Source organism: Nerophis ophidion, linkage group LG22 (genome assembly GCF_033978795.1).
Source record: "Nerophis ophidion isolate RoL-2023_Sa linkage group LG22, RoL_Noph_v1.0, whole genome shotgun sequence".
Classification (NCBI taxonomy): Eukaryota; Metazoa; Chordata; class Actinopteri; order Syngnathiformes; family Syngnathidae; genus Nerophis; species Nerophis ophidion.
The window spans coordinates 22,896,602-22,910,760 of record NC_084632.1 but is presented as its reverse complement, the minus strand read 5'-3'; the positions used below and the strand labels follow the sequence as shown (position 1 = coordinate 22,910,760).

Below are 14,159 nucleotides of genomic sequence, written 5' to 3'. Positions count from 1 at the left end.
AATTCAAGGTAATACGGTAATAGGTATTTTGTGTATATAGTAAAAGTTTTAGATCTTTGTGTTCAACTCATGAAAAATAGGAAAAAAACAAACAAAAATGTTGCATTTATATTTTCGTTAAGTAAAATTGCAGTGTTCCCTCAATTATTGCGGATGTCACGTTCCGGACAAACACTCCTAAAACTCATTGAATACGTCTAGAGGGGAATTTTCAATTAGCTTTTAGCTTCTGATTTTACAATAGCACCACAAGGTGATGTAGATTCCTATTAAACTGCTTTGACTTAGTGTGTTTGATGTATATGCTCTTGAATGTACCACAACATAATAAACCAATGACTAACAGTTGGTGCAAACTTTGTGCACTGTTTATCTCATCATTATTTGTATACTATATCTGTTTTTCCGAGGCCATGTTATAGTTTAATTAAATAATGCTGTTATCCCACATGCAGTATTAAGATTATATTTAAAATCCAGAGAGCAGTTTTGCAGGAATTATAGTTTCAACCCCTCTACAGTCAGGCACTTGGCCCCCTTTATAGACACTTTCGTTGAAGTTGATACTGTTTAGGTTTTTTTAATTAAGATGTTATTGTGAAAAAATACTTTAATCGTGATTACCTTTTCACATATGGTGGCAACTTGTTTACCCCGCCTTGCGCCTGAATGCAGACGAGATGGGTTCCAGCACTCCCCGCCACCCAAAAGGGACAAGCGGTAGAAAAATGGATGGATGTCTAACATTATATAATGAACAAATGTTACAAACTGCTGTACTACATTTTTCCCTTTGCTATGAAATATTGGAAAAGGAATTAACTCGGGTTTGTGTTTGTGCTACTCCTGTCATGTTTGTCGTTAATGCCCTTGTCATCTTGCTAGTGGGGTTAATCAGATTAGATTTTAGGTTGTAAATCTGGAGCTAACTAGAGGCAATGAGCAAGAAATCCCAATAGCTTGTTTATAATCCATGTCATCACAAAAGCCTTCTGTTCACCAGATGGAGCTGCTCTTTATCCTTATACATTAACCTTTAACTCAAAGTATGAAACATGTAAAACATTTTTGCTTAAATTGATTGCAAGAAAATCTCATTATTGTTGTCCAGATGTTCCATTCATCATTTCTAACAACATATATGTGATTTTCAAAATTACTTTTTTGAAAGGTTTACTGGTGAGCTATGTGATGTTTCATTCACATGTTTTTCTTTTTTGCCCCATACAGGAGCCTATAAAGTCCAGGGCGCCACAGCTTCATTTGGAGTATAGATTTTACAAACAGTTGGGAAATTCAGGTATGTGTATGCTGTTTATGCTATGCTGCGTTATAGAAACTTTCATATTCATGGTATTCTCATTTTAGTAGAAACATCTGTCTGCAATACACTTGACTTGCTATGAGATCACTGAATAGGCGGTCCTCCTTTTTACGACTCCCTTACTTGAATCATTAATACTGTTAAAAAAAAAATCTATTGCCAAAATGCTGACCAACATTGGCAGCATTCTTTTTTGTCTATGTTAAAAGTCTGTCCTTATTTTCTGTCACGACCCCCATGGTGACTGAAGTATTCACGGCCCCCTTAAATTGATTTACTACTAGGAACTTGTAGGCCTGGGCAATATGGCCTAAACACAAAACATTTAATTCAGGATTTTTTCCCCTACTTTAAACAAATACCATCAAATGACAGAGATAATTGAAAACATTTTATTTTATTTTATTTAATCAAAAACTAGTAGTTTGAAATGACACTGCATAAACTGCATCTTACTCTTGGCAAAATTTGAATTTGTATAATGTTCTTTTTAGACCTGGTATGAAGTGTACTGTGTGAATGTTGTCTATCTGTGTTGGCCCTGTGATGAGGTGGCGACTTGTCCAGGGTGTACCCCGCCTTCCACCCGAATGCAGCTGAGATAGGTTCCAGCACCTCCCGTGACCCCGAAAGGCATCAGCGGTAGAAAATGGATGGATGGATGTTTATGGAATGATTTTCAAATAATTGAATTAAGAGCTTCCCTTATGAAGCAATACTTCTGCTTGAATAGAATACTTTTGTTAACAAAAATGTAGCATTGCTCATTTTGCATGCAAGTAATATCCAACATTGAGATCGATGAAGTACAAACTTCAAACATCTGTCTTCAATAACATATTTCTGTAAATTATAATGTCATATTAAAGATTGTATCCAAATAAAAAATGAAGTAAAACATTGAACGTATTATTTGTTCCAGTAAGTGGATAAATTAATGCAGCCTTTTTTTATTTACACATTTTGGCAGTATGGAAAGCAACTGCTTTAGTAATCACTCCAGGCATCATTCTTTGTCATCATACATGGCATCACCATACATACCTGGTGTAAATGATTCCACCGTAGTAAGTTGATTTTCAGCCTTGCAGTTTTGTTGTTGTTGCGTCTTGTTTGCCTCGTTGTGTTTCCCACACTCGGCTGGAGGATTCGGTTTCAGATGTTGTAATAAGTTAGTTGTGCTGATGCCTTTTTGAAAGAAACTTTGCACCGTGCAGTCACTTGTTCTACGGCTGTTGCCGCAAACCAAAGTACTGACAACACTTTTCTTTTCTTGGGAGCAAACGTCTCGCTCTCGTTAGCATTAGCCATGTTTTGCTTTGTGTGCGGCTCAGCTATGTAAGCTCCTGGGGGGAAAAAAGTATGCCGGCACGAGGAGAAAAAAAAAATCGCTTTTGTAATTTTAAATAGATTGATAAAATGTGAATACTGCCCGGTCCTAGGTACTTGATAACATGTATTTATTTAGTTGTGCAATGCTCTGTGTAAACTGACATTTATTATATATGCCGCTGATGCGAACTTCTCAATCTCTTCACTTCTGCACACATGTCCCTGTGGACTTACTACCTCTACTGGGTTGAACAGAGAGCCTGTTGATTAGATTAATAAGCACTGCTTCCACCTCGCTGAAGGCTAGCATATCATTCTAACATGAATACTAGAGTGTAGACACAAATATTTAAATCTCCCCTAGCTGCTTGTTACTCCCCAGGGTTCCCGACCCGTTATCTGAGAAACACTGGTCTAAAGCCATTTGACGGTAGCGATTATCATTAAGGCTAAAGAATGTATTTTTAAACGTGTGAATGGATCTGCTCTAATGAGTATGTTTCCATGCACTAAATTAGTCTGATTTGTCAAATAATTGATTTTATTTTATTTTCACATCTACATGTGAAGTCCCTGTTTCTATGTTCTATCTGTAATGCACCAGTTGGCCATACACATTGTGTCTCTCTTAGAGTACAGTAAGGGGTTATTGTGGTCACTTCAGTTTGTTTAGCTACTGTATGTGGGGATGTAAGTACAGAAAGAGAATGCTACATGCCAATAGGATAAAGCTAATAGCTGTCAAGCTCCGGATCTAACAGATAACTTCAAATTTCTGCTACTATCTAATGTTTTAATGTGTTTAAATAACATTTGTGGATATAATGAACATCAGAGACCTATAAAAAGGTGGTTATTTTGGTTTACTGCTTTGACCATTTACTCTTATTACTAACTACGCGGGGAGGTATTTTGATTGCTTATCCAAAGCAGTTATCTAAATAGTTGCATTATGGACGTTTAATTCTTCCATCACTAAACATTGATCTTTTTTTCTGTCTCTGATCGTAATAACCATACGTGTCATTTAAACACATTAAAACATTACCAAGTACACCAAATAGCAGGGGAACGTTGTAGTTATCGTTGACATCCAGAGTTTGAAAGCTATTAGTGCTAGCTTATCTTGTAGCATTCTCTTCTTCAATTTACATTACTACATAGCTAAACGACCACTCTCACCCCTTAGTGTACAAGAGGCACACCGCGTACGGCCAACAGTCGCATTGGAGAGAGCGCACGGAAACTGTTGGTGTGAAAATAAACCAAATTATTCGAGAAATTAAACCAATTTATTTTATGTAAAAGTACTGACTGATAACTCATTACATGCCAAAAAAGCAGGTGTCCAATTGGATAATATAGGTGCGTCATGTCCAAAAAGCCAAACACAACCAGAGTAAGGTGTTTCCATGTGTTGTAAACATCTTGTTTTGAGTCATCAGACTAATTTAGTGCATTGAGACCGAAAGGGACAAGCGGTAGAAGATGGATGGATGGATGGATGGATGGAGACATACTTAATGATGACTAAGCAGCGTAGTGTTCTCGAGACTTCCGCGTCCCAATAAGCCTGTCTCCTCCTTTTTAATTAAATACATATGAACTTTTAGGTGCAACCAAAGGCAGCAACTTTCCTCAAAGAAAGGGTTTTGTGGCTGATTTATTTGACCACTGTTTGATAACATATTTTTCTTTATCAAATTTGGCATTGTTTGTGATATAAGTACAATAAATATGTACACAGTTGTGCCCTTAATTAAGATAAACACACACTGCCATTTACGTTTTCAGCCGGACAACACGCCAGCTGACTCACTTTTGCAAAGGGCCATGTGAAGTCTAGTGGATCTGTCTTCTAGTGTACCAGGTGAAATGAGAAAATACCCTGTTGAAGCAGAGTAATGACTGAATTTTCCAGTCTTCCACTTTTTGCATGCATGTGACTGTCTCTTATTGGACTTTTCACCACCAACAAGACATCTAAGAAAATCGAGTAAGCAGTGTTTCTGGCATATGCCGGAAATGTCTCCATCCCGATTTAGTTTTGACTGGTCAGGAGTAATTCCAAACGACACACGGGGGATGTAAGTGGATCAGTAATGACACAAACAAATATTGTGAGCAGACAAGTCATGGCTCTTAGTCGCAATTAACTTGTAAAGTGTGTGTTAAAAACAACCTTTCTCTTAGTCGCAATTAACTTGTAGAGTGTGTGTTAAAAACAACCTTTATACAAAGGTACAGTCTGTTCCCCGCTTTAGATAAATGTTGAAACCCTGAAATGTTGACAAAAAGATAAGATATGCTGAACATGCCTGGCGTTTACAACACATGACAAGAGTATTTTGGGTCTAATATAACGATGTGTGCCAGCTTCCTTGGTCTTTGTGCGGAAGGGAAAGCGCCACCAATGATCATAAAGGGTTGGGACACAAGTGCAGTTCCTCACTATTTATAGATGGCCTTCTACAAGCCGTGTGGGCCATTATGGCGTGTTTACTTCCTCAGTCAGTATCCACTGCCTTTCTGCTTGTGTCGGGACCAAAGATTACAGGGGAAACAATTAGGCATTGCTAATAAGGTGTGGCACAATTTTCTTTTTAGTAATATTGTGACAAATTAATTATGTATGACAATCTTCTATGATATATGCCCACACACACAAACAGGGGAAAACTGATGTGCCAATTCTACATGTTGCCTTGTAAGTTGTGTGGACTTAACACTTTCTCATTTGATATAATAAAGAGACAGTATGCAACAGCAAGCATGAAGGCTTTTTTAGATTTGATGCTTTAATAGCTCTACTGAATGCACTACTTGTACACCTGTCAAACCTCTCGTTTTCACTGGGAAACTCCTACAGATTACCCTTTTCTTCTGGAATCCTGATGTTCTCGTATTTTTTTCGTACTTTAACTTTAATTAAAAATATAAATCTGCTCTGGTCCTGCCGGAACAGAACAACTTATGATACAGCATATAGGAATAAGGCTGCCACTAACTACTATTTTGAAAGTTGACTCGTCATCAACTGTCGTAACTATTGGTCGACTAATCACATTTTAACTCTAATTTAGCCATTTGCTTTTAAATTTGGCTTGGGATATTTTTAGGCATGTGGTAACCATCAATAAAGATGACTGCTTCATTCAGAAACATTATTTATTCTGTAATTGTACAGCTCATTAGGCTGTTACAAAAACAATAACTCCATCAAATGTGTTTCCATTTTACAGCAGACTAGCAAAGTGCTGATAATATCAATTTGTATGTAAACAAAGGACAGTCAAAATAGCAGCAATAAAAACAACACCAAAGCTATCCAGCTTCCTCTAAAAGAAAATAGTGTTTTTTGATGATTTTGTGCTTAGAAATATGCACACAGGTATATACACAAAAAGGACAAAGCTTTTTTTTTTTTTTCATTGCAGCTGGTCACCCATAGCGCTAAAGCAAACTAGTTTGTCAGCGACAAATTATACTGTGGATTTTTGTCGGCAATATTGATCAATCGTTGCAACTCTACTTGGTAAACATCGGCATAACACATCCTGTGGCCCGTAAAGTTAGGCCTTCAAAATAAAAGCATGCCAGTAAATTAAGACAGTTCCTAAAAAATGCTCTTTATAGCATTTTACGATTAATAAAAGGTAAAAAAAAAAAAAAAAAGAAGTAGAATGTTCCTAAAATGTGTGTGTGTGTGTGTGTGTGTGTGTGTGTGTGTGTGTGTGTGTGTGTGTGTATATATTAGGGGTGTAACGGTACGTGTATTTGTATTGAACCGTTTCGGTACGGGGTTTCGGTTCGGAGGTGTACCGAACGAGTAGACATGCTAGCAGCTAGCAGGCTAGGACAACATGTTAAAGCCGGAGCTGGAAGACCCTCCTGCCTCGTTAAGTTCTCCCGTTTGGGAACACTTTGGCTGCGTGATACAACAATGGAGGACAGAGGTTTGCCAAGATTGTTCAGCAGCTGCTTCTGATAACACGTCAAACATGTGTTGCACCTTTCCTGCTTCCGGCTCCCATAGTGTCTCTCTTGCGTGCACAACCCTTCACTCTACCCGGCAGTGGGTCTCAGACCCACAGCTCCGGACTCCAGGGTAAATGAAGAGTCCGGCTATTAGTTGCAACCGTGGCTTTACTGAGGTCTTGCACACAGCCAATCCAACAAAACACCAGCCGCACTCGCGCTAAGGTCCCTCACCTCACTCGCTCACACACTCACTGACGTCATATGCTGTCACATAATAAAGGGCCACACACACACACATATACGCTACTCTCATAACACAGTGGTTCTCAACCTTTTTTCAGTGATGTACCCCCTGCGAACATTTTTTTAATTCAAGTACCCCCTAATCAGAGCAAAGCATTTTTGGTTGAAAAAAAGAGATTAAGAAGTAAAATGCAGCACTATGTCATCAGTTTCTGATTTATTAAATTGTATAACAGTGCAAAATATTGCTCATTTGTAGTTGTCTTTCTTGAACTATTTGGAAAGAAAGATATACAAATAACTAAAAACTTGTTGAAAAATAAACAAGTGATTCAATTATAAATAAAGATTTCTACACATAAAAGTAATTATCAACTTAAAGTGCCCTCTTTCGGGATTGAAATAGAGATCCATCTGGATTCATGAACTTCATTCTAAACATTTCTTCACAAAAAAAGAAATCTTTAACATCAATATTTATGGAACATATCTACAAAAAACGGCAGGCGGTGTTGATTAACGTGGACCCCGACTTAAACAAGTTGAAAAACTTATTTGGGTGTTAGCATTTAGTGGTCAATTGTATGTACTGTACTGTGCAATCTACTAACAAAAGTCTCAATCAATCAAAAAAAACACTTTATATGTGGAAAGGTTTTGTTAAGAAACCATTCTGAGCCTTAACTTATTTATCTTATTTTATACATGTTCTATATAATACATACATATATATATATATATATATATATATATATATATATATATATATATATATATATATTAACCCTGGCAATGGACCCTGTGTGTATATGTATGTTATGCCATTGTTTACAAATTTGGTAAACAAATAACCAAAAAATTTATGTTTTGTTTTCTTACTGTACCGAAAATTAATCGAACCGTGACCTCTAAACCGAGGTACGTACCGAACCGAAATTTTTGTGTACCGTTACACCCCTAGTGTATGTGTATATATATATATATATATATATATATATATATATATATATATATATATATATATATATATATATATGAGTCATTTTTGCAGATTAGCCTACCTTTGTTAGGTCAGAGTCTGACTTTAGGCCACAAATACATTGCAGTGTTGTACTTGTACTTGCAGCTACTGTAGCATTTATTCAGTGTATAGCACATGTTTAAAGCTGCAAATAGTAAAATAAGTTAGTAAAGCTGTGTTTTATCACATTTTGATGATTTGTTTCCTTCATGAGTTATGTAGCATTTTGCATCTCTGGCCTCAGTATGCACAAGCCAGGACATTGATCTTATTTCAGTCTAGAGAGGACATCTCCAGAGTATTGGGCCTAATGGAAGTCACTTATCCTCCTCGTCCTCTTCCTCCCTCCATCGTCTAAATGTTTAATATGCATTCACTTGAATCCTGCCTTCGTGTCTGCTTTACTTCAACCAACTCCTTTTTTCTCTATCCCTCTCGTTTAGGACCCTGAACTTTGACATTTGACTCTATGGCAACATTGTCTTTTGCTGCCTTGATGCAGCCTGATAAGGGCTGCAGCGGATACAGTATGTTTAATTGTTATCGTACCTGAACACCAATGACAATTGGCTTGGCATGGACCCAGTCCATTCTTGAAATACAATATCTATTAATGTATCCACATTTGTGATAAATAAATGCAGAAGTGTCTTAATTTGATTTATTTTTGTGAAGCCTTTGAACTGATTCACAATTGTGATTATAAGCTGGTGACATACAGCAACTTTAAGAAAGAACTTGCTCCAGGGTTTTTTCACTAATCAATGAAATGTTAATGTTGTAGAAAATTGATTGATTGATTGATTGATTGATAGATTGCACAGTTCAGTACATATTCCGTACAATTGACCACTGAATGGTAACACCCGAATAAGTTTTTCAACTTGTTTAATTCCACGTTAATTAATTCATGGTAACCATTTAGTTCCTAACATTGACCAGTTCAGGGTGTACTCTTTTTGTGATGACTGCGCTTTGAATGCCCTCTAGATTTGGACCAAGCTTCGATGATTCAGCCTCCCACTGACCTCTGATCATTGCCTCATGTACAGTGCATCCAGAAAGTATTCACAGCGCTTCACTTTTTCCACATTGTGTTATGTTGCAGCCTTATTCCAAAATGGAATAAATTAGTTTTTTTCTTCAAAATTCCACAAAAAACTAATGACAATGACAAACCATCTAATGACAATGTGAAAAGGTTTAATTTAATATAAATAAACATTTTAAATAAATCCCTTGTACATAAGTATTCACAGGTTTTGCTCAATACCTTGTTGATTCACCTTTGGCAGATTGAACTGTGGCTCGGTTGGTAGAGCGGCCGTGCCAGCAACTTAAGGGTTCTAGGTTCGATATCCGCTATCGCTATTCGAGTCAATGTCGTTGTGTCTTTGGGCAAGACACATGACCCACCTGCTCCCTATGCCACCCAAACTGGTTTAAATGTAGCTTAAAATTCTAGATATTGCGTTTCACTATGTGAAACGCTTTGAATCTCTAGAGAAACGTGCTATATAAATAAAATGTTCTTAACTTCACTTCTTTGGTGTGAATGCCAGGGAGTTTGGCGTAAACCAGGCACTGCTCATCATCACCAGGCCAATACAATCCCTATAGTTAAGCATGGTGGTAGCAGCATCATGCTGTGGTGTTGGTTTTCAGCAGCAGGAACTAGGAGACTGGTCAGGATAGAGGGAAATATGAATGCAGCAATATATACAAAGAGATACCGGATTAAAACAAACGTTTCCCATCCAATCTCATGGAGTTTGAGAGGTGCTGCAAAGAGGAATGGGCTGCAATGAAACAAAGAGTGAAACATTTAAAGAGGTGTGAATATTTTCTTTACCAATGTGATTTTTTAGTTTTTAATACATTTGCGAAATAAAAAAAAAAAACATTTACACATTGTCATTCTGGGGTATTGTGTGTAGGAATTTCAGGAAAAAAATGATTTTATTATATTTGAAATAAAGCTGGAACATTACAAAATGTGGAAAAAGGGAAGTGCTGTGAATACTTTCCGGATGCACTGTATCATGGACTCATTAACTGGAAAATGCTAAAGACTTAAAGTTCAGCAGGCTTGGGAAAAACTTTATTCTGTACCATGATGCAATGTGTTTTACAGTATGTCACTGGCATGAAGAAGTTGTCATGTAAAAAATTGTGATATTTAGGTAAATCTTTAACCCAGGGATGTATAAAGTGCTGTTTTCTACTGGCCCTTATCATGTTCTGAATATGTAAAAATTTCAGTATTTACAATGTACGTTTGATACAACATTGACAACCACTTGGTCTGTCACCTACAACACAAACACTAATACAGCAATATTTTCTTTTTTTTATAATAGTTCAGTTTTTTCCACAAACAGAATATCAATTTGTGGCAATTGGGGCGTGACCAGGGGTGTGTTGGTGGTGTGGCCAGGGCGTCCAAATAACAGAAAAAATTGCATAATTAAATTTGACGCATGTACTTTTTTTAAGGCAAAAACAAAAGTATACACATATTTAAGAACAATAATATTTTTCTTGTCATTATGTTGTTTTGCTGTATTTTTAACTGTTGCTTCTCATTTTATTACCACAATGTAATACAGCTGCTCTTTATGAATGTTGGAATTTAGTTCAAATGTCAATCCCAATTTTAAAACCAATAAAAGTCAATGTTTTGTGGAGCATGATTGGTATACCAGCACATGTATTACCTGGAAAGTAAAGTGTTACTTTCCTGTATCGCTAAATCTGTATTAAAAGAAAAATAAATCCCAAATATTTAATCGTTTAACCATGAATTGTGTCACTACCTCAACCAGCATTATTCAGAGGACTACAAGTTATTGCTTATATGTTAAAACCACAAAATGAGTCCCGTTTGTTATGAGCCTGGAGTTTGATACAATATTCAGCTACTCAGTGGTCTAGTGGTTAGAGTGTCACCAAAAATTATTCCCGGGCACGGCCACTGCTGATGCTCACTGCTCACCTCATCTCTCAGGGGGTGATCAAGGGCGATGGGTCAAATGCAGAGAATAATTTTACCATACCAAAACTGGGGAATATGGTATGGTTTATTTGTTTTGGACAAGCTCAACAAGTTACATAAAGGAACTTCACATGGTTGCATTTGCACAATCGAGCATGTTTGAAAAAGAGTAGCGAGAAGCATATGTTTTTCATCTATCAAATGAGCAAATCTCAATAAGCAAATAGGAGTACAAATAATGATACTTGTGCATTGTTAGGGAAAAGGAAGCGATAGAAAAGTTGAAAAATAGGAATAACAAAAGTAAAATTTAGAATAGTAATTTTTTTAAGTAGTTTGTCAATAATAAATATAAACTCTTAAAGTCGGAGCAAAACAAGCAAAGACATTGCAAATAACTGATTACTGAAATATAATGTATTTTTTTTTATCATAAAATGACAGTTATATAGATCAGTGGTTCTCAACCTTTTTTCAGTGATGTACCCCCTGTGGGGGCTTCACGGTGGAAGAGGGGTTAGTGCGTCTACCTCACAATACGAAGGTCCTGAGTAGTCTGGGGTTCAATCCCGGGCTCGGGATCTTTCTGTGTGGAGTTTGCATGTCCTCCCCGTGAATGCATGGGTTCCCTCCGGGTACTCCGGCTTCCTCCCACTTCCAAAGACATGCACCTGGGGATAGGTTGATTGGCAACACTAAATTGGCCCTAGTGTGTCAATGTGAGTGTGAATGTTGTCTGTCTATCTGTGTTGGCTCTGCGATGAGATGGCGACTTGTCCAGGGTGTACGCCACCTTCCGCCCGATTGTAGCTGAGATAGGCACCAGCGCTTCCCGTGACCCCAAAGGGAATAAGCAGTATAAAATGGATGGGTACCCCCTGTGAACATTTTTTTAATTCAAGTACCCCCTAATCAGAGCAAATCATTTTTGGTTGAAAAAAAGAGATTAAGAAGTAAAATACAGCATCAGTTTATGATTCATTAAATTGTAAACCAGTGGAAAATATTTCTCATTCTTAGTGGTCTTTCTTGAACTATTTGGAAAAAAAGATAATAAAAAAAACTAAAAACTTGTTCAAAAATAAACAAGTGATTAAGTCATCAACTTAAAGTGCCCTCTTTGGGGATTGTAATAGAGATCCATGCGGATTCATGAACTTAATTCTAAACATTCCTTCACAAAAAAAGAAATCTTTAACATCGATATTTATGGAACATGTCCACAAAAAATCTAGCTGTCAACACTGAATATTGCATTGTTGTATTTTTTTTCACAGTTTATGAACTTACATTCATATTTTATTGAAATGATATTCAATAAATATATTTATAAGGGATTTTTGAATTTCTGCTATTTTTAGATTATTTCTCTAAAAAGCTCACATACCCCTTGGCATACCTTCAAGTACCCCCAGGGGTACGCGTACCCCCATTTGAGAACCACTGATATAGATTATGCAAAAATGTATTGATGATCCGTGAATAAAATATATAATATTGTTGAATTTGGCATAACCTATGTTATCACTGTAGAATTAATATTGTTGGTTTGGTAACTTTTTTTTTTTTAGTTGTCTTTTATTTTATTGTAGTAAAGATGATTTCATCTTCAGTGTTTGTTCATTTTCGAACTCCTGTCTTTTTCCGGTTCTCAAGAGAGGAATCGAGAATGTTGTCTTCAATGCTGTTGAAGAAATTTCTGTAGTTGATCCGAATTATCCAAAAAGATGAAACCACTAACTTCTCTTGCGCAAAACGTTGGCTCATCAGCATGAATGTGAAAGGCCAAAGTTTTTTTTTCTATCTATCTGTCTGTCTGTCTGTCTGTCTGTCTGTCTGTAATTTTTCGGACAAAATAAAGAGCATAATTTTTTTTTAAATGATGTGCTTTTACATTACATTCAATTTGGTTACTTGCACAATTAAAAAAAAAATGACTTGATTGTCTACCGTAATTGTTTTTTTTTTTTTTGCTCATTACAGTTTTTTTCGCAGCCTGGTTCAGTCCTGTTCATGGATCGGTACTGTTGGTTGGGGGCCTAAGTAAAGAATACCATCGTTTTGAAAACATATTTGTTTCCAGGCAATATGAATGACTCAAAACTCTGTCCGTATATTTTTTAAACATACAGGTATATCAACTAGGAATGTTCTGATCAGGCATTTATACTGACAATTCCGATTCAGTTCGAAGAGTGACATCGGCTGATACCAAATCACTAGTATCTACCTTAAATTTTTCAATTTGTTTATTGTGAGTGCCATTGACTGACTATCAACACAATATTTAAACTAGTATCTGATTCTCTTTCTCGTGGGCCTTGTGGTTAGAGTGTCCGCCCTAAGATCAGTAGGTTGTGAGTTGAAACCCCAGCCGAGTCATACCAAAGACTATAAAAATGGGACTCATTGCCGCCGTGCTGTGGCACTCGTATCAAGGGTTGGAATTGGGGTTAAATCACCAAAATGATTCCCGGGCGTGACCACCACGGCTGCTGTTCACTGCTCCCCTCACCTCCCAGGGGGTGGAACAAGGGGATGGGTCAAATGCAGATGACAAATTTCACCACACCTAGTGTGTGTGTGACAATAATTGGTACTTTAACTCTACTTTAAGTTGTTCAGCCTTGTTATCTATTGATAATGGACTTGATAATGATACTTAAGATACAAAGAATTGCAATTTATTTGCTGAAATGGAAGTGCTTATTGTTATCTTAAAGAAGCGGCTCCACACTGTGTATGGCGACACATAATCAGCTGTTAGCTTTTCGGCCATAAATACCGTGTCAACCGGAGGGGATCAATGTTTGTGAAAGGCCGTGAAACGCATTAATCGGCAATGCTGATCACATAGTTCTTCACCAAATTCAGCCGATACTGATCGTTGGGCACTTCCCTAACATCAACCCTGTTATACTGCAGTGTGTATGTAACCCGCCAGTAACTCCAACACAGAAGAGGAAATTTGGTAAATAAAAAGCAACAATTGGGGACAATCAAGCCTTTCTCCTCTGTGGCTAATTTGATCTCCCTCATTTTACAAAAGTCTAAACACACTGTTAACCAATCTACAGGCGTTGCTGGTGCAACTCCGCCCCTTAGGTCGTGTGCCACAGTTGCAATAGAATGTACGGATTGTTTTTCTCATCTCCCCTTACAAGATTTGAAAAAATAGGGCCAAAAATTGTCTATGCCACTGGACCAAATTGCTTGTTGAAAAGCAGGGCTTAACGGTTTTAATCTCTTAATTCGTGCAACAC

General features: G+C 37.0%; 1 protein-coding gene across 5 annotated transcripts in view; it reads left to right on the top strand.

Moving 5' to 3' along the window:
* Positions 1–14,159, top strand: part of csnk1g2b (casein kinase 1, gamma 2b) — a 90,307-nt gene that overhangs the window by 50,027 nt on the left and 26,121 nt on the right. For all 5 annotated transcript variants that reach the window (XM_061883520.1, XM_061883517.1, XM_061883516.1 and 2 more), the window contains one exon: positions 1,231–1,300. Coding sequence is in view for 4 of the 5 variants with exons in the window: in XM_061883517.1 (XP_061739501.1) it covers positions 1,231–1,300 (70 nt within the window). In the remaining variant the exon portion in view is untranslated. The remainder of the gene's footprint in view (positions 1–1,230; positions 1,301–14,159) is intronic.